The 24,487-nt window shown below is 39.7% G+C and overlaps 1 protein-coding gene across 1 annotated transcript in view; it reads left to right on the top strand.

Moving 5' to 3' along the window:
* bsna (bassoon presynaptic cytomatrix protein a) overlaps window positions 1-24,487 on the top strand; it is a 105,749-nt gene that overhangs the window by 14,415 nt on the left and 66,847 nt on the right. The window contains exons 2-3 of the mRNA XM_026367009.1: window positions 6,311-6,456; window positions 6,592-7,049. Of these exons, the coding sequence (XP_026222794.1) occupies window positions 6,311-6,456; window positions 6,592-7,049 (604 nt within the window). The remainder of the gene's footprint in view (window positions 1-6,310; window positions 6,457-6,591; window positions 7,050-24,487) is intronic.

Genomic DNA, 24,487 nt, shown 5'->3' with positions numbered 1-24,487 from the left:
ATGTGACATAAATGACACATATAGACATAAAGGGAGAGCATGTATAATAGGTCATAATAGGTCTTCTCTGCTCGTCTCCATCTCACTGATTTTCCCTCTACTGTTGAGTGTAAACTGGTCAGTCAGTTGAAATGCTGTCCACTCAGGCAAGGAACTAGTTAGCCAGGTTAGTGTGCCATTTAACCAGTTAATCCCAACTAGTTGTCCACTTTATTAAACAAAGTAATTAGTTAGTTATCTGTTCATACATCAGCCAGTATCAGACCAGTTGAGCCTTTTAATCAAAAATTAAGTTTTAAGTCATGTAGTCAACTAGTTGTGTGACAGACATTTGGTTAACGAGTCTTACAGTCAGACAGGTCAGATAGCTATAATTTTCAAAATTCAATTTCTATTGCAGCCTTTTCTTTCCCGACTTGATTTGACTGGGAGGAAAGTTGATGAGGCATTATACATCTCAATCAGTGCCTGTTCGTGTGGGAGGGGAGAAATGAGGTTGTTTGTGTGTGTAAACTTGTATGTAGGCCTACTCCATGTGATTACAAGAAATAAGTATGAGTGCAGGCAGCTGTGTCTCTGTATGTATGGACATAATGAACACTCTGGTGCTGATGGCATCTCTAACTGTGGAAAACCGAGCAAGCTTCTTGTTGTGCAGAGAGAGGTAAATGTAGACGTGTGTGTGTGGTTTACAATCATTTTATCACTCAGTTCACATGAAAGACAATTTCACACACAATGACAACAGCCAGGACATGAACAGTACACACTGTGAATGCATACGGCATGTCATCAAAAGTGATGCGTTTCAAATTCATGGATGCACATCATGAGACAACTCAAATATTCATACACGCTGCTGTATCCCCTCTGCAAAACACAACAAGTGCGCATGTGCATGTTTACGTTCATAGTAATGCACCTGGGCATTGTAGAGTACAGTTAGAGCTTTAAGTGTTGGTCTCCAGCCTCTTGGGCTGTAAATTAAACAGCAACCGCCCTGGTGTGATGGGCCTGTGCTGCGCCTTACTGAAAGTGATTTATATGATAAATGTTACTGTGGCTGTGGTGAAGCTGAAGACATTAACTCTATTCTTTGTATCCATGGGCAGGAACAGAACAAGCCAATATCAGATCTTATTAAGATTCTTTTTTATGATAACAGCCACTTATGGAGAATTAGGTGGCAGTTTTTTGGGGATGGAGGTGAATATTACGGTGCTTTCATATCTGGGACCAAAATTCATTATTTAGCCTTGTAGGGCGAGCCTTTATTTAAATCCAGGTCAGTGTTTGTGGCCTTTACGCAGCACCATGTGGGATGATTACAAAGTCATTTGCAGCAAAGCCTCTTATTGTGCACTGCTTTACACTAACTGCCATCAGTTAGCACAGTTTGTGTTTCTGCTTAGATGCGTATGTGTCTGTGTTCTCATGTTGTGCATGTGCATAAGTATAAGATTATTACAGTAATGACACAGCTGCACTCAAGTGTTGCCGCTCTCCACTTGCATAACAAGGCTTTATCTTTACAGAATACTTATGTGTTCCAGGATAGTCAACGGCTTTCGGCTTGTCCCTTCAGGGGTTGCCACAGGAGAACATTTTCCACACGTTGATTTAGCATGTGTTTTGCCCTTCCCTCCACAACCGTCTCAGTTTTGACTGACCTCATCATAAGTTGTCACATTTAGGCTGTCAGTTCAGAAATACTCCCACTTAGTACTGCTACTGTTTGTGCACGGCTCCTTCTACATATTGAGCCACATAATAGAAAATATCTACTTTAACACTTAAATTCATAACTTACAAGCTATTATCAGACTGAAGTGAGGAGGTAGGAGGGCATTTTCACCTCCTACATGATGGATTGGATGTGTCAAACTGTGGAACTGAGAGTTGAGAAAATGCAGATTTTCACTCCACGAAGTATCTGATTTCATTGATTATTTCCTCTAAACTGAAATAACCTGGTGTGATCTTTGGCTTGATTGAAGGAGAAGATTCAGCTCCACAATAACATCCTCTGAATGAAAGGCACCTGATTCATTTCCTCTCTTGTATGTGTAGCAAAATACATGGTGTGGTGTAATACAGTGTATACTTACTGTCTTATCACACAGAAAATAGACTAATGAGCGGCCCACTCTGTACTTAAAAAAAGTGACAGGCATTTGTGAGAGTATGTGTGTGTAGGCACGTGTGCACATTTCCTTTGTCAAGTTCTTTGGCTCCTGTTTCCTACTTACATAAATCTACTTTTCCTGTTATAAATTGTTGTTTCATGGGCCCAGTTTGCCCAAAGGAGTCATTCAAGTGAAGTTTATGCAAAATACCGAATGTGAATGTGTTCAAATTTATTTCTGCTTCTACTGCATTCTGTTTTCTGCATTGTTAAGGAAAGATACTGTGACACCAGGCTCTCTTTGTCAACAAACACAGTATGAGATATGAGAAACTACAATTATGACAAAAGATTGTACATGACTTGGTTACATTTGCACAACCAGTATATCAGATGCCTTAAGTAACGGTCATTACCAGGTGGGCTTGTGTTGTGTTGAATCGTGTGATAAAGGAGTGAAGAAGAGAAAGGAGCATAGCTATATATATATATACTAACAATACAGAAAAAGAGTAGAAGTTCCTTCAATTTCTCCTGCACAACTACACCTACTGCTAAGGTGCATGGCTGAGAGCAAACAAACTGGAAAGATCAAATCTCCAGCAACAGTTGTCGTGTTGCTAATGATAGTCACAAAGAGGAAATGCAAGAGCATGAAAAGATATGACCACAGAGTGCAGAAGTAATGAAACCTGAGACGACTCCGAACGTGAGCTCCTTGTACTAACTTGTACTGAAAAATATTTTTCCTGCCTGAGTTGGGAAGTGACTCTGCTGTGACACTGAGAGGCAGAGGAGGAATAGAGGAGGAGGATGAAATAGATGTTTAGTTTGGGTCCACCAATAACCTAAATAGAGTTGTTTTGCTGCAGGTCTATGGGTGGGATAAGGAATGGACCTGTCTGGGGGGATCCTACCCAATCCTCTGTTTGCTCTGCATTTCAACTGGAAGAGAAGGCAAAGATCAATAAAAAGCAAAAGCACCTCTGCTGGGGATTTTCTGGGATTGCAAATGAAATACTGCAGCCCAGCCCCATCTTGCTCTTCTCTCAATGCAAATATTGATCCAATAAGTCATATTTCAAAACTGGTTCATTGGTGAATCATGAGCTGTGCAGAAGCGCTCCATTATATTCTATTTATTATCACTATCACACAATTTAGCTATATTTAGCAATTCAAAATATTGTTTATTACACACATGTAGTGAATCTCAAAACAATTACATTAAAAGGTAAAAGTGCTAGATGACAAGGATGGGATGTGCCATAGATGACTTTTAGATTTCCCACCCAAATTAGTTGAAATAGGAAACTGTTAACATGAGCTGTACTAGCCTGCCTAAAAATATCTGAACATGTGGGACAGAAATGAACATTTATAAACTATCAATGAAGGATTTGGATCTAAGCCTCACATGTGTGAACTGATAAAAGGAAGCTGAGTCTGAGTTGAACCTCACAGTCTCAGAGGTTGTAAAATAGCTGTAGCTGAGCATCTTTTACACATTAGACAAAACTCCAGTCAGTATAGCTTACCCCAACTGCCCCTGACTGTGACTTCTTTACCCATTTCCTTTCTGTTTTCGCCTGTTCCTGTCAACGTCATCGTTATATCCTTCTCTTTCACAATTGCACTGTTAATTGAGGGTTGTAACCGGAGTGGGTGAAATCACTTTGGCTGAACAAGCATGTGTACTAGGTCATTAAAGGCTGGGTGTGACGGCGATAAATGTCCCCAGTGCAACGCAGAGGCGAAGTGTGTAAGCACACAGATAGAGGGACTCTTCCTATTATTTGGGTTGTCACCTGTGTCAGCTTCAGTTGCTCAAGACACCAATTAGCAATGGTGTCTTCCAAACAAATAGTGTTTTTTTTTATCTCCCCTCTATTCTTTAACTTTTTCTTTTAGTTTGTTTTTTCAATTTACATTGTCTTAAACTAATTTCAATAGAAAATAGGCTCATTCAGTTTAGTATTCGACATCATGAGCTTTTGAAACCTGATACCTCATCAGCTATTCCTCCCTGAAACTGGGGCTTGATCGGAAATTGTTGTGTATAGAGCTAAAAGGAGCAATGTATATCCATGTTTATGGTTAGACGAGACAACAAATCTTTTTTTCTACAAAGTATGGAACCAGTGTTGTGAGGATGCCTCATGTTCTTTTGCACCTGTTTCTCCTTCTCCTTCCATCATCAGTTTCCCTGTCAGCTTTAAGTCTCTTATCCCGTCTTCTTCATCATCTCTGCTGGTGAATCAGTGGAGCTTTGAGGTTTTTGTTGAGTCACTCTATTCCCCTTGAAAAACGCGCACACACACATCCACACAGGCACCATGAAACACAGAGAAACAGAAACAAACAGCTATGCACACTCACACAGCACCTGTAAGCCTCATCAGAAAATGAAAATGTGCATGTTTGTGAATCAGCATGCAGCCTATAGAGACTAACTTGGTAATGTATTGTCAGTAAAGTGGGTACTCACTGTGCCATATGAAGAACTGTGTGTAACTACCTGAGACTTTTCAAATGTTTGCCACAGCAGAGACCAAAGACATTTTCTTTAACTTTTAAAAATATTTGTACATTTTTATGGTCATTTAGGTTTAAGAAGTTTCTTAAGAAAGACAATGTCACTGAAGTTTCACCTGTCACTTGACATTAAGATGTCAAGCAAAAACCAAACCAAACAAATAAAAAAAACAATTCAACATACAGTTTCAACAATATAAATCAGGGACGCAAGGGCATGATTTGTGCTGAATGAGAAGGCAACAGATAAGAGGGATAGAACAAAAAGAGGGGGGTGTGACGAAGAAAGGGTTTAAAGATGGTAAAGATTATCAAAGGAGAAACTCAGAGACAAAGAGACAAAGATTTTGTCACTACCACACTGTCCAAGAAGAACAGTGTGGTAGTGACAAGTGCGAGGAACATTTTTCAGTCTCCGCTAACCATTTCAAGTTGGTAATATGTAGAGCCTAGATATCTTCAATCAATGACGGCGCAGGGAGGAGAATAGAAAAGCGGCATCCTGAGAAAAAAATGACTGGTCACTGCAATCGAATGTTGGTCTCCTGTGGGCCAGTTCTGAGTTTTCCATCCACCACAGCCTCCTAATGCAAACTTTCTTGCCCTGTCCACAATATCATCTAACTTCCTGCTCCTAATTACAACAGCCTAGAGGTTTCCCTACTGTGGCATGCAACAACTTAAACATTTAGGGATGCCTGTGCGAATGTATGACGCAGCATGTGAGGCCCTAACTATTGTCACTTCATGGCAATTAATACTTTGACTCTAATTTCAGGAATTGCATGTGTCAGCGAACATATATTAAATTAAACTTTAAAATATTAACTACAGGGTAAAGATGTGGATTTCCATTAAGAGTCAGTAAATGTGCACAATTTGTGTTTCCCACATAACTTTTCCAAGAAATCCTTTCATCCCTAATTTTGAATGTTGCATTAGTTTGTGTTACTTGTTTTCTTGAGGTAGATGTGTGCAGGTTGTCTCAGATGCACAGTACAAATCTGTGCGTCTCTGTGTGTGTGTGTGTGGTCTGCCTTTCTGCAGCCTGTTGTTTTCCACTTTAATTTGTTGTATGTTCAGAGGTCTTTCCACAGCTTTCAGCAGCTACAAATAAATGACTCCATAATTATTTTTGCTCTTTTTTAATGTTGTCTCTGCTGCTGTTTCTCTGGCTGTGAGGAGATAATTGAATTTGTTAGAATACAATGACAGGTCCCAGGCTGAATTCTCCTTTAGTACTCAGTCATTTAACAGTAAGTTAAAGAAAATATTTTTTTCCATTACATGCTGGATGTGCGTCAACCAGCTCTCCTTATTACATTTGCTCTGCCTGAGCACAAGAAAGAAAATTAACACTATTTAAATTGCATTCAACAATTTTATTCATGCAGTCTTAAGGTCAGAACAAATTAATATAGTTTGGTTTCTTGCCAGAGTAGTTAGTTAATCTGTCTGAGGTTGTGAGCAGCTCTTTTCCTTTAATGGCATCTGTGCTCTAAAGAGCCTGTAGGCATGTAACAGTGTCCCTCAAAGATCATTAGCTGCTGTGTCAAGCTTTTTGTTCTCACACCTATGCTGTTTACAACAATGTATTTATAAAATAGTGTGATATTAATATCTTTAATTTTCTTTCTCCATCTCTTTCAGGGGCCCGATGGGTAGCCCCAAGCCCGGTATGCAACAAGGAAGCCATGGAGGAGGAGGAAGAGGGGGAATAGGACCTGGAATGGGGGGAATGGGAGGAATAGGAGGAGGAATGGGAGGAGGAATGGGAGGAGGAGGGATGGGAGGAGGTATGGGAGGAGGAGGGATGGGAGGAGGAATGGGAGGAGGAGGAATGGGAGGAGGGATGGGAGGAGGAGGGATGGGGGGTATGGGAAGAGGAATGGGTGGAGGAGGAGTAGGAGCAGGCATGAGTACTGGTGGAGGAATAGGGTCCAGAGCTGGCGAGCCCTACCGCCTGGCAACCCACGAGACTCCGACTTCCCCACGACATATGCAGTCCAGCCCGGGGCCTGGCATGGGGCAGGGCCCAGGGTCTGGCCATGGGATGGGTCATGGCCCAACTGGGTCTGGCATGGGAGGCCACGGAGGTCAAAGTCCTGGTCAGCATGCCTCCCGTCGAAACCTCCAAGTTGACTTCAGCGGATCTGGTGGCTCCAGGACGGGCCGGTCACCATCAGTGTCGCCTGACCGTGGCGTGACACCCACCTCACCCTACTCGGTGCCGCAGATCGCACCCATGCCGAGCAGCAAACTGTGCCCAGTGTGCACGACCACAGAGTTGTCCAACCCACCGGCTGTACCCAACTACAACACCTGTACCCAGTGTAAATCCACCGTCTGTAACCAGTGCGGATTCAACCCCAACCCGCACCTCACTGAGGTAGGACAGGTTTGACAAGATGCTGTGTTTGTGTGTGTGTGTGTGTGTGTGCACGTGCAAATGGTTTAACATTTATTATTTTTCTCATGCTTGTCCTTCCTTTCCCACAGTAATGCAGTATGCAACAAGAAAATTTTGATTTCTAGACACAAAAATGTGATCAATAATGTGATAATTCTGATTTATAGTGAGAGAAAAAGAATTTGAGTATAAGCCGTGTACACAACAGAACTTTCAGGAAACAGATCTCAGAAAAGAGACTAGATAAAGATTATCTCTGAGAGGAAAGTGAGAAATTATTTTGCTTTGGCAGAAGATACTTTCCATTTTTTTCTGCAAATAATCCACCTTTGACATTGAAGTAAGTGAAAGAAGTGGATGAGTCAGTGCAGCAAAAGTGAAATGTGATGGTCCGAGGTGGTGGAGTGGAAATAAATGTAAACAAATCACTTTTTGGTGAAAATCAGAACAAAATGATAACTTTAGCTATTTGTATGTTTGTAATATAGTACAGAAGAAGTGTGTGTTTAGTTTTTTGTGTGTATTTATAAATGTGTTAGCATGAGGGCTCATTAAGTGGCATTAATTCCTTCCTGACTCGCTGACAGAATCTACAGATACAGTAGATGAGTTGTGGCTGTTTGTGTGTGAGTTCATCATAGTCTGGAGCAAAGTGAGGACATGAAGCCAAATACCACAGCAGAGCCGGCTCTTGGCATTCAGACAGTGTTACAAGGAAAATCACACTGCGATGCAAAGAAAGAAAGGGCAGATTAATGTTACAGAAAAGTTATCCAGTGGTGGATGTAGGGATGAGACGGAAGTGGGAAGTCAAGAGGGTCTCTTTTTGTTTGAGAGGAGGTCAGCGCTCGCTTTTGGTGACAGGTTCAAACTATCAGCCGGGTGTCACGGTCTGGTGACAAAAATCAAATCTCAGCCTCCCTGAGCAGACAGCAAAGACTTTTTAGATAAAGAGGACAATAACCCGAAAGGTGCAGATGCACGAGGATCTGTCTGGTTTATTAGTCATTTCCATTGGCAGACGGTGCAATAAACACTCTGCTAGTTTAAACAACAACAACAACTGTGGTTCTGTTGCAACGTCTCATTTTAACTTACTTTTGTGAGGCACCATCGTCATCATGTACACTACTATTAATAAAGTTTCATAAGAACAAACTTTGGGAGAGGGAGAGGAGAGAGTGATTACTACAGGTTTATAATAGTGGATAATGCTGATGAAGTAGAGGAAGGAGTTGATAAGACTCTGACTTAGGGATTTGGACTCCACTTGTGATAGATTAACGCACACTCAATCACACACATATACACAAAAACCTATATGCACATACACAGTCACAATCAGAAGCACAGATGCAGACGCCCACACAGAACACATGTAGGCCTCTTAATGTCCTGCAGCTCCGTGCAAAATGCTGCAAGTAAAAGCAACCAGGAAAAGCCCCTCAGCTGCATGTGACAAAGCTCTAGCCTTGTTGTGTCAGATATGGATTAAACCTTAAACGGAATATTATCCTTTATTATCACCGCTAATCAATGTACTGTGTGTTCTGGTAATCTAATAAGCAGCGCCGGGCTCCATATCTGTCGTACTATGCTCTGATTCCATTTGCATCAGATAACATTTGGCAGACTGAGCCAGACAAGCAAGGAGATAACTTTCTATTAACAGGTCAGTTGTACTGTGAATGTAACATATAAATACATATAACACATGTGACTTTAACATATAAAGGCAAACGTACAGGTAATAAATAAAGCTGGATCTGTCACTTTCAAAATTGAGTCTTAAACACATGATGATAAAAAAGCTGGGTTGAGTGTGCAATGCCCTGTTCTTTGTATTACTAATCCAGGACAGGGATGTGAATTATCAGGCCAATCAAGAAGATACGAGAAATTATAGTTGATGTATTAAGGTTAGACTTACTTGTGGAATATTTTATTTTACACTGGAAAAAAATTTACTGTTTGTTTAAGTTTGTGGGTCAAAACTAAATCTAGGAATTACAGTATAATTTATATAAATTAACATGATGAGCCTGCCTGAATGTTTCCTACAGCTTCATAGAGTTTGAGAAACATTATCTTCAGACAGCGACAAGTCAAAGTAGAAGAACTAATCAAAGAATGAACAAAAATTGATTGATAAGAAGACTCTAGTTATGTTTAGATGCAAGTGTATTCATGTTTGGATGAATCACTTCTAAATATGTCATTTATATTGGAGGGTAATTCATATACAATTTAGATAAACAACATTTAATTCAATGAATTCATGAACTGTACAGACTGCGCTAAGAGGATGAATCCTGACAGCTCAATGTGAAATATCTCAACATCTACAGGGTTAATTGACATCAAATTGTGACCAGCTGATGAATCATGATGACTTCTGTGATCTTTTAACTTTTCATCTAATGCCATCATCAGGTCATTATTTAATTTTGTCCAACAGGCTACTTTGGTTCATATCAAGCTATTTAAACAACAAGACAAAGTCTTTTACAGTCTGTGTTTTTGCATGTGCACGCTGGTGTTTAGTGCATTAGGAGGATAAACCCTGAGTGTTGCCGATGTTATGAATGGGAATGAGGGACACTTAAACATCCACACACTGTGTATTTGCAACTCATTTATATGAGTCATTCAGTCCATACATACACCTGGGAGACAACATTACTGAGAAAGGATGAACTCCCCTCTCAATCAGAGGAGTTTCAGCTAAATAAATTCAGCTGCTCTCAAGAAAAATGGATGGAACATACATTAGCAGCTTGTGGTCGTACAAAGGGATAGATAACACCCTTTGGACTGGACATGTATGTTGATAAAAGTGACTTCATGACCTATCAGTGAGAGAAATGTATCATTTGTCAGTAATTAAGTGCAAACAATCACAACTCGCATGTCTTGATTTTATCGTGTCCTGTGTGATTATTACAACAGAGTATTAGAAGCTTTTACCTGCTGAGTATTACAGTAAAAGTTTGAGAAGGTTGGATATTTCTTGTAGTGACTATTGTTAACAGCAACTTAGTCTTGGCTGACTTGTCTCTCAGCCATTTGTAATCTAAGCCTTTTGGCAGCACGTCTTCCTCCCTGTAGCCTGTTTGTTGTTCAACAGACTGTGTACTAATTTTAGACTCAGCGTGCACATAGGGCTGCTAATGGAAATGGGAGTGTGTGTGTATGTGTGTACAGTATGTGTGTGAGGTGGAATAATTAGTTTCTGGAGAAATCTGCAGATTGGGCTTCTTTGTTTTCTCCTCTCAAATCTGAGCACCTGCCTGTCACACACTCTATTTGTGGGACTTCATTGTGTTCGGTAGTCAGTGACTCACAGACACAGGCAGTTTTGTTTATTGAGTTTTCCCCGACTGCAGATCAACAACTGTTTACTGTATGTGTCACTGCTAAATTACTGAGCATGTGTAAGCTTCATCAAATAACATATCAAAGACTCAGCGCTTTGATGAACTTACTAATAATTGAATAATTGTATTATGATATATATATATATTCATTAATAATATGCATAAAATTCAAAATTAAAAACTATAAAGCTGTGACAAAAAATATAGAAAATGAAAATGTTAGACTTTATATCTGACGTGGAGAAATGGTGCAAGACTGATGACGTGCATGTGGATGGAGATACTTGCAGGCAGATCCTTTGCTCTATCATTTCATCTTGACAACATGTTGAAGCAGGGAAAGGACGAGAAGGTGAAGTTGGTGATAGAGGTAACAAACCATCAATCCCCCATTTACTACACCTTTCTTTCCACCATCTCTCTATCCACCCCTTCCTCGCAGTGTTCCCTCTTCTCAGACTTCTCAAATGATGTGTGAATGAGTAAAAAAGAAGTGTAAAGGGGAAAAAATGATAGAACACGCTGAAGAGGAAAGGCAGAGGTGCCATATCGACAGATTTACGATGGTATCACAGAGGATGTCAGTAAGTGTTATCACCCCTCATGATGTCTGATCTGGAGAACATTCCAGCCCATTTCACTTTTGAGCTATTTCAGTACTTCCTCATGGCCAATTAAACCTCACAGTTTTGGGCCGCACACAGCGCATAACCTCAAAAGTCATATTTCTGTGTTGACGCTTTATACACACGCTCAGACTTCCACCAAACAGAAAAAAAAAACAGGTTTAGCAGAAATTATTCTCATTAACATTATAATAATTTCAAGGTTGAATATAAAACTCAAATAACGAGTGACATTTGGATTGTTTTAGTAAAATAAATGTAACTTCTCACAGAGATATGAGTCATGTCCAAGTCCATGCGATGTGGTACAAAGCTGTAAATGTGGTAAGTGGACCTTCAACAGATTCCTTTGTCTAACTATCTGTTATTATGATGATGTGATCAGGATTATACAGTATTACCCACTTTTCCAACTCCAGTCTGAAGATAATTTTATTAAAAAGACAAAAAAAAAAAAAAGCAAAACTTCTACTTAAGTAAATAGTAAATTAATTCTAGTTCACTGATGTAACAAACTCAAACCTGATGAACACTGGTATCTGTATCAGTAGTGTATGAACCTGCAGTGGTGTCTTATTCCTGATCGCAGCTCTGATTTTGCTGCTGCTGCTGATGATAATAATAATAATAGTAGTAATGCTAATGGCAGGTTTCAGAAATGACACTTTGGCAATTACATCTTACATTTCTTGCTAATGACATTATATTTATCACCCTAATAGCAGTTTCCCTCCAGAATGAATGATGAATGGAACCAGTCGCTCATAAGAAACAAAAGCAGTGTTTTTTCTGTGCTGTCGGACACGACCACAGTGACCTAAATGAGAGGATGTGTTTTCATCAATGCAGAGATAGAGGATAATAATTATGATTCAGGCGTTAGCCCATCATGACAAGACGAGATGTGTTCATGTTTTTAGTATTTAAGCAAACCTGTCTTTCCCCAACCTAAACCTACTGTGAATGTCCATCAAAGTTTTTCCACAAACATCTGATCATTATACTGTAAGTTACTAACGTAAGGGCTCCTGAGGAATTCTCAATAAATTGCTCTGGAATAGTTTCCCCAGCTGAAACTAAGCCAAATGTATTACAGTTCAGAAATAGAGCTGATCTGAACCATGGCAAAAATGTATTGACAAACTCTTAAACAGTGTTTAAACTGTCTGAGAGCTTCATACCAATAACAGTAATCCCAATTGAGTTGCAGAAACACTGGCTTGAGTGAATTCATACAGCAGGTTTAAAAAGCAGTCACTAATAATTAATGTTAGTCATTACCGAGTTTTTGCTGCCAGTGAGAATTTAAAGTGATTGCCTACATGCTGTCATGCAATTAACTTCCTTATTCAGTGTTGAATACAATGTCTCAGACATCATCTTTCACTGGCACGTGATTAAGGCATTTTCCAAGCAAGTGTTGAAAATATTCTCCTCTATTTTCCAAACCAACTTCAGAGCAGCTCTCTTGTTTTTCAGTGCATCACTCTGTCGTCATCCTCTGATTCCCTCATTCTTTTAGCGTAGGTCCATATTTTTTCCTTCCCTCTTCTTTTCCAACCTACCTTCCATTTTTTCAATCTAACTCTCTCTCATTGCCACCTGCCTCTCTCTTTCTCTCTCTCTCTCTCTCTCCTCTTCTTCATTCCCTCTTTCTCCTCAGTAGAGGAAGCAACCTGTCATGCATGGCTGTCCGTGAGTGAGCAGCGAATCAAAAACCCCAGTGTCGGCATAAACCTCAACCAAGCACCAGAAATCCTACTTAAATCCTCCTGTTGCACTGACAGATCGGTTAAGATGCACACATACATGCATGAACCTATCAGCCACAATTTTAAAGCCACCTGGTGGTTTTAATGAGCACTATAGGGGGAAAAGTGCATCACTGCTGCACACGGGGCTGTGTAGCTGCATGCTGATCCCTGTCAACCACAACATTAAAACAACCAGGTGGTATTAATGTCTATTTTAGAAGCTCAGTGGAGAAGTGTGTACGTTTTTGAGAACTGACACGCAACATACTGATGCAATTTATATGGACCCACATTTGTATCTAATCAGATTTTTCCCGAAGGGGTTCTTCTTCACTGTAACCACAACCAATATGTCACTGTTCTGCACTGACAGAAAACAGCTCAATGGAAAGATTAATCGTGTTCATTGGTTTAAAGTCATTAATTTGGTTAATTGCTCTCCCAGCAAAAACATGCAACTTTGGCACCACCCCAAAAGCAATCAATCTTCTGCTTTGCTTAATGAAAAAGTCACACAAGTGTTCAGCTCAAGTCGTTTTGTGCTTGAGTGGTTAGCTTAGTTGCCTGGCTCACAGACATTATCCAGTCAAATGTGTAACTTCACTTAATCAGGTAGTTTCATTGAGATCACAATCTCGTTTGCGAACAAGAAACATTTGTAGTCATAAGAGTTCAATCAACAGTAAAATAAATTAAAAAACAAGAAATTAGTGGAAACAACAATGAACAAAGACTTTTCAACATTACTGGTAGTTTGCAGATCATTCCATGGTGCAGCATTACTACCAAGGTTAGTGCGCACATGTGGAAAAAGTCAGGGCTGAGTTGTTATCGGATCATGTTTTGTAGTTACAGGTTTTAAATGAGAGATAATTTGGGAGCTGGAACCTTTAGACATTATATATGAATGTTAGCAGGTGATAAGTCCAGTCAACAAAGAGCAGTGATGAGTATTATTCATGGGGTCACCAGCATGCACCATCAAACCCATGGTTTGATGATCCAAAATGCAGCAGCACGTCTCATTTTTAATCAGCCAAAAAGGTCACGTTACAACACTTCACGTCACATCCCTGTACTGGCTTCCTGTAGCTGCACACATCAGGTTCAAAGTCCCGACTGTTGCCTACAAAGTGGTCAACTCAACAGCACCGGCTTACCTGAACTCCCTCAACATGATCTACAATCCCTCTTGCTCACTGCGCTCTGCAAGCGATCAACGTCTTGTTGTCCCCTCTCCTCACCTCAAAAGATCCCACTTTTTCTCTACACGTACATCTTCCTCTACATTCAAATCTTTTTCTGCCCTTTTAGAAAAAAACATAAATCTTGCAGTTATACCTGATGAAACTGAAACAGTTAGTGCTCTAGGAACTAGTTCCTAGAGCACTTTACTTTACAGTTCCTCTTCTAGGCTTAGATAATTTGCTTTGTACCTCACTTGTAAGTCGCTTTGGATGAAAGCGTCTGCCAAACAACTAAATGTAAATGTGAAGTATTGTTAGCAAGAAAACATAGTGCTCTGTGATAAACAGGGTTTTGCTTCTGAAGAACTGTCGGAGTAGCGTAACAGTACAGAATATCTCTATAATCAAGTGTAGGCATAAAGGTTGACTGAACAATAGTTTTTACATGCTCCATGGATCGATTCAGTCACAAAAGAGCATCACAGCCAGGGGTAAACACATATTAAAAAATAAAATAGACCACATCAATAAATTAATAGAACATAATGATAAATGGCCTTTTCCTCTTTTCTCACTTACATTTGTGTAATTAGTATAACCTAAAAGCCTTTGTGTCTTGAGCAATGATAACATATTGCTTTTTGTGCACCACAACACTGCCTACAAAACAAACCAGTCACCTGTCTTTTAAAATAGTGAATGTACATTTAATGACCTGCCAGTAAGTTGAATTAATATAAGTATTCTGCTTTGTGAATTACAGACACAACCTTGGGTACACTCTGCAGAGGATGATCCAACTTTATATATATTTTTAATATTGCAATATTTTATACACTTTTGTTGCTCACATTCATTTTTACTAGACTTTTTCTGACTATGAGTGGCCCCAGTGCGAATGACACTTCTAACCCTGTCTGTGTTACTGCCTTGTTCCTTCCAATTAGACACAGACGTACATGCTCCTTTTTTTAAAAGAATTTCCAATTGTCATTCTTTCATTTCCCCATCGTTCTCTTGAGCCTCACTCTTATCCCCTTTCTTCTCCTGTTTCCTCTTATTTATTTATATTATATTCTTCTCTGAAACTTTTATTCTCTCCCTTTACACTGCACAGTCCTCGTCTACTAATACTGTAGTTTTCACACCTTGTCAGGCAAACATGACTATCGCCATAGAAACCAGATCACCCACCGTGAAGGTCATTGGATCTGTGATGCACGTGTGAGTGTTTGAGCCGTGCTGCATGTTTCCATGTGTGAAGCACTGTGGGCATGTTGGGACATCAAGGTGTAGAATTCTGCCGGGGCCGACTGTGATAGCAACATCATTATCAGGGTCACCAGGGGACGTGTACAATGCACACAAACTCAGAAACAAACATGCATGTACAGTACCACAAGAGCAGGAATGAATCGCCCGAAACATAAGTAACACACACTAAAAGGAGCATTTCCTCCCGTCTCTATTCTGTGTTATTTTTCTGTCTTCCCTGAGCTCACTGATAACTTGCACACCACAGTGTTGACTTCTGCCAACTCACTGTGCTTGCTATTTGTTGTTCAAGTGATAATAAATTGGAATGACAATTCCTAGAAAAGGTTTGTTTTCCTCTTCCTGTTTCCAGAAATACTTCAAAAGCTGCAAACACAACAAACTGTAAATCCAGACAAAGCAATTGAAGTCGTAGTTGCTCCTTTTGCTCCATACTCTTTTTTATTATTAGTAATGTTTTTTTATATTCATAATAGACATTTGTGCTAAAACTATATTGGTTTAAGTGGAGAGTTGCGCCAGCTGCATTTCATCAACACAAACAATTCAGTCCACATAATAAATTTCAATCAATTCTGTCCTAACACACCAAGTAATGAACATGATCAACACATATCTCACATGTAGCTGTTGCCAACAGACAAATTAATTCCATTATCGTGAAGACAATCTGTATGGGATAACAACTTGAATGGCACATGCGGTAACTATGTATGTCATCAGCAAAAAGCTAGTCAGCAAACCATTATCCAGCCCATGGCTTTTCATCCACTGTTAAAGTCAACAACTTGTTACGATTCCCTCCTCATTTTGGCTCAGTTGGTTTTGTTTCTGCCTCCTTCCTGTTTTTCACCTGGTCTCACTCCTGTGGCTCTGCTCTCAAACCACTTCCTGTTGTGCCCACATTTGGACTGGCTCACTCTCCTCTCTCCTCTGCCTGATTACAAACCAATTCCACCTGTGTTCACCCTTTTCTTTGTAGCTCCCCTCAGTCCTCAGTTTGTCGCCAGGTTGTTGTACGTTGAATTGTACGTGGATTGTTTGCATGCAGAATTGCATGGATTGTAACATGGACTCACCACCTTCACCTGCTACTCACCATTTGCCACTTCTCTGTTCCCGGATTTGGACTTTGTTACACCCTGGACCCTGCTTTAGTTTACTGGACTTTGTTCCACAGCTTGTAAGTTGTTTGCAGTGATTTTCAGATGTCATGCTGTATTTCCAGTCAGTAAATTAGTTTGTATTTTGTGTCTGAATTAGAGCAGTGATTTTTTTGCCACTTTGTTTGTTCATACTTTCTTTGTTACTTTGTTCTCCACCGTATTTCAAGTCTCTTTTAGTCGTCTCTTTGTTCTTACATCTAGTCTATGTGTCGCGTTCATTTGATTTCTCCACCTGTTTGGTTTCCTGTTTCCTCTGTTTTGACACCAGGTTAAAATAAAATCTTTTTCTTTTTTGTTCAATACCCTTCGATATCCTGTTTATTGGTTTGTAACAATTTTTTTTGTGTCAATCAGTGTTTAATCTGCTGTCATTTCATTTAATATTCAGATGAAGTCCCAAAATCCTGCAGCTAGAATATGCTCACATAGCCACAAAATGCACTGTAATCTGTTCACTGGATGAATTAATAGAGATGTTGACCAGGAACCAGGAACTTTCCCTGTAGTCTATTTTATTTATTTATTAAGGAAAACTGCACTCAAACATACTTTGTGTTAGTTTGTTTTACACTAGGAACTGTCAAGTTGTTGCAAAGTGAGGAGGTTTGGAGAGAAGTACTGTATTCGCCAAATGGCTTGCTTTTGTTTTTCAGTATATTTAGTGTCAGCAAGGGAAAACATTACAACAAGCTCCAGTGTATCTGCCTACACTACTATTTGTTGTAGTGGAATAAATTTCTCACCAAATAACCGATATGAGTTGTGGGAAACGGTGTTGGTGTGTTTGTGTCACTCTAAGGCCAGTTCAGGATTATCTCTTAATATAGCCCCGCGGAAGCGGCACAGCGATAACTGCCCTGCGTGTGTTTGTGTGTGGCCAGTGTTTGTTCTGCCTCTCTGACCTGGCACTGGTTAAATCGGAGCCTGCTTGCAGAGGAAGCTGCAGACAGACAACAGAAATAGAGCATGAAAAGAAAACCTGATTGCATTGCTGATTTGATACTTATTCCTATGGCGCCAAATTGCAACAAAAGTCATCTTTAGGGACTTCACAATGTAGGTTTAACAGGCTCAGTGTGGGCGGCCATCTTTCACCCTTTTTGATTTAACTCACTTTACTCCTTACCTTACCTAATCTCGTCCTCCCCTCTCTCTTTTTCTCTTTGCTTATCTTTGTTTTCCTAACTCGTCCTTTGTGGTGTGCACCAGAAATGTGGGAAGAATTGAAGGTATCTGCTTGCATGTATGTTGAGGAACAACTCCCACCCTGTTCTGGGGAAACAGGGTGGGATGGGGTGAGGAAGACGAGTAGAGGATTCTCTCTCCATATGCATAAACCATGAGAAAAGGCTCCAGCCAGGCGAGAGAGCCAGGGAGAAAGAGAGGAGCCTCGGGCAACCAGCACATACCTAGGGTCTCACACACATACACACTCTTTCTCTACACATCTGCATTAACATAAACATACACATGCATTTAGATACACAAACATGTAAACATGCATCCATGTGCCATCATACTGACACACCATAACCACCTGTGCATCTGGATGGACACACACACACACACACACACACACACACACACACACACACAGCAATATTGCAGCTGCAAGCGTGGGAATTTATAATGATTTGGTGTGAATGATTAATGCCTTGTGCTGGCACTCACAGATGCCTGCAGATAGACGGACCTACTCTGAGAGACAAACAGAGATAGATGTGAATGTTTAATTTTGTCATGAGTTTTTGATTTAGTCTTAAAATAATATATATGTGAAAATCAAAAATTAATTTGGTTAAACATCTACAGTAGACTCATACCTGAGCTGCTGATTTATTTATTTTTTTACACAAATATTTGTCTGCATTCCCAAACTTTTGATCGTTGTCCTTCTCGGACTCAAACACATGCAAGATGCCACCGAAGAGGAGGAGTGTGTCTGAGATAAAAGGACGAGGGAAGAGATGGAGCGAGTGCAGGGGTTGATGGAGAGGGAGAGGCTGGCTGTAGGAGGATTTTAAAAGGCTGACTGGATGCTGTCCCTACGTGATAAGACTGTTTGAGGTGGCGGTGATACAACCCATTCACACTCTCATACCTCTGTAAATAGGTCTGGCTGTCTGGCTGTCTGGACGGCTTCCGGGTGGATGGATGTCCTATCAGACCACAGATAGCCATTGGTGCAATGTCATTGATGGTTTGTCTGCATCATGGTGTTTGAGTCAGAGAAATCTAATCAAACTAGAAATGTAGATGCTAAATCAATTAATTACCATTTAACAATTAAGAACTTAATGTTTCCTCTCTGGGAAGAGTCTGAAAAGCTAAAGTGAGTGTGCACCAGAACTGTCCAAAGCATCAATTGAAGATTATTAGGAGAAGCAAGTCACCTATCAAAGGCTCAACAAGTGACGTTCACTCTGAAAAACCCATTTGTATTCCTTCCACCTTCTTTCTTTGGATACATTTGGCTGGTGGGTGTGTTGCTTGTTACAGAGCAGCAAGGGCAGGGAAGCCCACTTACGTAAATGAAGTGCAGTCGACATATGAGACAGCAGGTACGATTCTGAATTCTTATGAGCTGATAACCAACACCAGCAGGTGATGCTCTTCTAAACTTCAGATCTTTCATCTTTCCATTTGTGCATTTTGGAGGGGACCTGTCTGCAGACAAAGATGACGGACTGCCCGCAAGGACTTAAACTTGACAGGAAGTTGACGACTTTTTGCTGAAACTGATTTTCTTGAAATGCTTCTTCATGCTATCTTCTTATCCAAAGGATTTCTCCATCCTTAACCATCCCTATTGTTAAGGTTTATCTGCCAACATTAACAACATCAGCTAATACTGACCTGCTTCCCTGCAAAGTTAGTGCACTACCTTCGTCTGCAGCCAGGTCCCAACCAGGTAGTTAGCATCTCTGTCTGTGTTCAGTATAAAAGGGGCTTTAAAATGGTTCAGCAGGTCATTCACTCGTGTCTTCAGGGTTTTAGATTTATTTATTTGTTTTGATAATCATATTTGATTCTTACACAGCAATTGAATGACCGGTTCACAATGTATGCAGCAGCCAGCAGCTCATTAGTGTTACAGTGTGTAGAAATCCTTACACTCCTCCTACAGTCTGCCTGTAGTTGTCTGTCAGTATTTAGTGTTGCAGTGCAGTGTACACTGCACTTGACTTTCAAATTACTTTTCCCTCCCGTAGGGGTTTCCTAGGAAATTGTCCAGTTGGCCTATGGATAAAAATGGCCCCATAGTTGGGCTCACAGGAAACAAGAAGACGCATGTGTGACAGGCAAATAGACACATACACAAAAACAAAAAACAGAAGTTCCTTTATCATCTTATTAAAAATGCACTGAAATCCTATTAAGCACCCTGCTTTTCTCGTCTTTATCTCTTACTCTTTGGTGTTGCCATCTGGTCTCTTATTCTCTCTTTTGACAACTCCCGTTTTCACTTCCTTTGTCCTTCTCCTCCTCTTTTTTTTTTGTTTTTTCTTTCACTTTAATCCTCCTCCATTCTCTTCCTTCAATTCAATATCTTCCTTTTCTCAGTCTCATCATTTGCATTTCCATTTTCTAAAAGCTTTCAAACACTTTGTGAGTCCTTACTTTCTTTCATCAATCCATAGCACTACCCCTAGGTATTGTTTTTCACTAGGACTCAAATCTACTATTGATCTAACAGCACAGGCTTAGATCCAGGCTTTTAATCACAACTTGTGTCCACACACACACACACACACACACACAAACATACGCTCACACACACGCATCCTTCAGCATCCGTTCCAATTTCATAAATCCTATTCTTATCATGTCATCTCAGTCCATACTCTGCTGCCACAGTCTCACACAAATACAATCTGTGTCCAACCTCTCATCTACACACAAGCACACAAATGTTATTTTTTTCTTTTGAGCCTCTTTTACCTTATTGTTAACCAACACAAATGTGTGCTTTTAAATCTATCTATGTTTCAAAATACACATGTGCACAAACACCTCTCCGCATGGGGCGAACATTTTCGATGGGCTCAGAGCGGCGAGGCAGATTTTTAATTAAGAAACATAGTGTGATTGTGGTCAATACAATTGAGTTGGTGTTATTCAGTGAAGAGAGGAAATGGATGAATGGGACGAGAGGAGTCTGTGTGTGTGTGTGTGTGTGTGTGTGTGTGTGTGTGTCGGTGCACAGCCTTAGGAGTGAGAGGTGAGTGTATTTTATGACTTTCTCTTGGCGAGGAGCATGCTGATGGTGGACATGCTGTGATAGACCTCTGTGTGTGTTTGTGTGTGTGTGTGTGTGTGTGTGTGTGTGTGTGTGCACTGTCCATTCATCAGGACAAAGCAGAGAATCAGTTGCAGGGCTATTATATATAGGCCTTGAATAAGAGAGAGTCTTTCTCGGTGTCTTCACATATGTCAAGGTTTGTTTCTTTTTGTTCCACTTGGCAGTTTTCAGTCAGTCCTCTTTAAAGATGGAGCTGATGTTATAGGTAACCTCAGGACACATGGTTTCACAGATATGAACACTTGAGAAGGTGGAGACTAGTGCAGATCTCCAATGAAATCTATCAAAATCAGCTCCTTTCCAATGCACTGCACTTTATTCAACAAACATTTTTGACTAGCTTGCCTCAAGTTGTTAATAAATTTGCAGCCTTGTCTTAAATCATATGTAAATGTACAATATTTCACATTTTGTTGAGTAAATGTTAGTTTTATTTAGCTGAAGGACAAGGAATACAAAGTCCTGTTTACCAAGAGCTTGGTTTGCAGTTTGATAACTGTGATGACATGTATCAGTTTCACTATAGTTTTATTGTGTATTCAATGTCAGTTAAACCTTGAGCATCTAATTCTGTCAAACAACAACAATACAGTCTTTGAATGACTGTAGTATGTTAAATTCAAAGTATTGCAGGTTGCACCTGTAGTTTTCTGACATTTTATGACTAATTTCTGAGTCAGACAGCTCTGATAGGACCTGGGTGTATACTAATTTCCTAGAGAATGTGTAAAGTATTAGTTCATCATGGAAGGAAATATTTCCTGGAATGTCCTTTCTCAGTGTTAAATATTGATCAGTACATTCGAAGTCTGCCACAAATGTAAGTACGCAGAAGAGCAGGTCGCTCTCTCTGGTCCTTCTACATAAAAGCTTCTACGTGCCCCAAATTCAAGATAAATGGGGCACGTACAGCAACCGTGTGAGTAAAGGTTTGGTCTACTATAAATTCACACATTGAAAAGGTAAAACATAATGTTTAAAGCATTTCCACTAGTTCCACTAACACTCACGTCCCAATTAGCCTGGTACAAAACCTCTGAAATGTATTACCACTGCCTACTTCTGGCTTTGGGACTATGTGTAACATCTGAATGATCTATAACTCTCACTCCCTAAAGCAAAGTCAAGCTGAATGAACGCAATTAAACAAAGTTCAATTCAATTTGTTTATCAGGCTGGCTACACAGTGTTTAATTCAAGACCACTCAATTATTAAAAACCCAATTACATATTTGCAATGTTTAGTTTAGTTTCAAGTAGTTTTAAAAAGAATTTTAAAAAGACTAATAAGGGGTGAATGAACTGTCTATCAAGTACAGTCTGTTTACGCCCACAAGGTCAAATCAGCTACAATAAGTGGGCCCTAAGTGTCTACAAGCTTTAATATTGGCTACAATAATTAGCATAATTACACACAAATTCTTTTTTCCCGCCTTATTCTCTCAATTACATGTGATTTATACTTTCTCTCTGAAAAAGCACCACACTTTGTAGGCTGGTTGCTCCATACATATATCAATTTCTACTGTTGTGTATTTGCTTCCTTTATTCCCTCCTCCACTTTTGCCCTGACATGCTGCACACTGTGCTGACAGACAGGTCTATTAAAAACTGTGTACATGTCCCCATGTGGATGTGCATATGGGCTCTGCAGGAGCGTGTGAGGCCGTGTAACTCGCTACAGTACATGTAAGCATTTGTGTGTGTATATGGAGTGTGTATGTGTGCACATTAACATATATAACTTATGTGTGTGCGGCCTGCTCCCATAACAGAGAAAGTGAGTGAGTCAACCCTGACCACAACACCAAACCACAAACAGCTTCTGATGCTTGCAGTGGGCTTCATTTACTTTACAGTACATGTGGCATTTCCAGCCACTCAGTGTAAATTACAGCTCATGACAAGTTCTTTTAAGCTCATTTAATGAAATAAAGGCACCTACATCGTGAACCATTAAATAAAACCTTGTGAGTGAAAATGTGCAATAGTAATAATAAGTCCCAGATTATTCTTAAGAGTAGCTGCTATGCTAAATAAACACAGACTTACATACTCTACAGTATGTGGAGAAGAATGTAAATCATCATGGGCAGACACTGTTTCCAAGCTAAAATGCACTTAACAGTAGTATATCGACACCACTGTAATACTTGCTAATCTCACAGTTACAAGGTTAGCAGTGTTTTTGCATGAACACCAACTTACTCTAATTTAAAATTATTTATTTATTTATTTATTATAAATTATTTTAATCATACTGTAAAGAGTAATGCATTTTCTTTTGTGCTTCATCAGGTTTAGAAAATTTGCAATGGCTCAAAAGCTAAAATATAGAAAGCATAGTGACCAACAATACAATAAATTGTACATTCTCTAGGCTTCATTGCCTCATATTAATGTATATACTATCAATGTAATAATAATAATAATAATAATAATAATAATAATAATAATACTTTGAAATGATAAAAGTCATAATATAAGTAATGAGTAAGAGACAAAAACCTCACCTGCAGCTTATATGATTAAGGACACACTAAACCGAGTATGCTAATGTAGCAAAACTCAAGTCTCTTTGTGCATGTGTAATCAAATAAAAGGAGAAACCACTGTACGGTGTTTTAATGCAGGGGTCAATTAAATCTTTTGAGGTGCCCTTGTATAACATATTTATCACCCAAATGCTCCAATAGACCTGGCAGCAGAACAGGACTGTGCCTATATTATCATGGTGAAAGGACACTGTCTCCAGGTTTACTACACGTAGTTGTAACAACACAGCCTAGTGTGTTGTTAGGATGTAGTGTGAAGTTCATTCTTGTGTTGACTAAAATGCAAAGTTAAAATGTTCGCTGAAGTAACTACAGAAGATGTTGTGAAGCACCTCAAGGTTTCTCTGTAACTACGTTAACACCTGTTCAACACTTGTAGTGTTTGGAGATCTGTGGCATGAATATTTTATGTAGACATCTGGTCACCGTGCGCTTTGCATGTGTGTGTTTTGAGTGTAGCTAGGTTTGTATCCAAGCAGCCACAGGAAACTGTGGAAGTGTCAGACTTACTCTTTGTTGCTTCTCTCTTAAAAAGTCAATGGCCGCTTGTCCGGAGTTTGCAGGGAGATGGTGAGTGAGATGAAAAGAGCATAAAGATGAGGGTATGAATACTGGTTATCAGTAATCATCCATCTGTACCATGATGTTGGAGCACAACTGAAAATGATATTCCTCTTTTTCATATTTATGTTTGGTTTTCATTTAATTGTTTAAAGATATTTATTTGTTTTCGTTTTGTTATAATTACAATTATAATTGCTTCCATGTAGTTTCATATTGTACTTCCAGTATGGAGTGGAAATCAAAACTAGGTTAGGTTGACTGTCAGCCATTTTTTAAATTAGTAGTAAGTAGGAAGAAATGACCAATGATCAAAATGAAAAAGACAGGAAGAGAAACTCAAAGATTTCCTTCGCTCTGCTGTTTTAGTTCTTTGATTGGATGTTGGTCCTCCCACCGCCTCTCCTCTTTCAGCATCTCAAGGCTAATTAATGACAAATTAGATTAGAGTCCAAGTGAACTATGCTGCATGGAACTCACCACTTGTACTCTGAGCTGCATGATATAAGTGTAATATTCCAGCTATAGAGATATTTGATAGTTGATAGTTGAATTCATTTAATTGTTTCAGTCTTCGCTCTGGCAGTCTGTAAAGGCAGTTAATAAAAATGCC

This window comes from Anabas testudineus, chromosome 7, assembly GCF_900324465.2.
Source record: "Anabas testudineus chromosome 7, fAnaTes1.2, whole genome shotgun sequence".
Lineage (NCBI taxonomy): Eukaryota > Metazoa > Chordata > Actinopteri > Anabantiformes > Anabantidae > Anabas > Anabas testudineus.
Note: the sequence above shows the minus strand (reverse complement) of the source record. Positions and strands in the feature narration are given on the sequence as shown.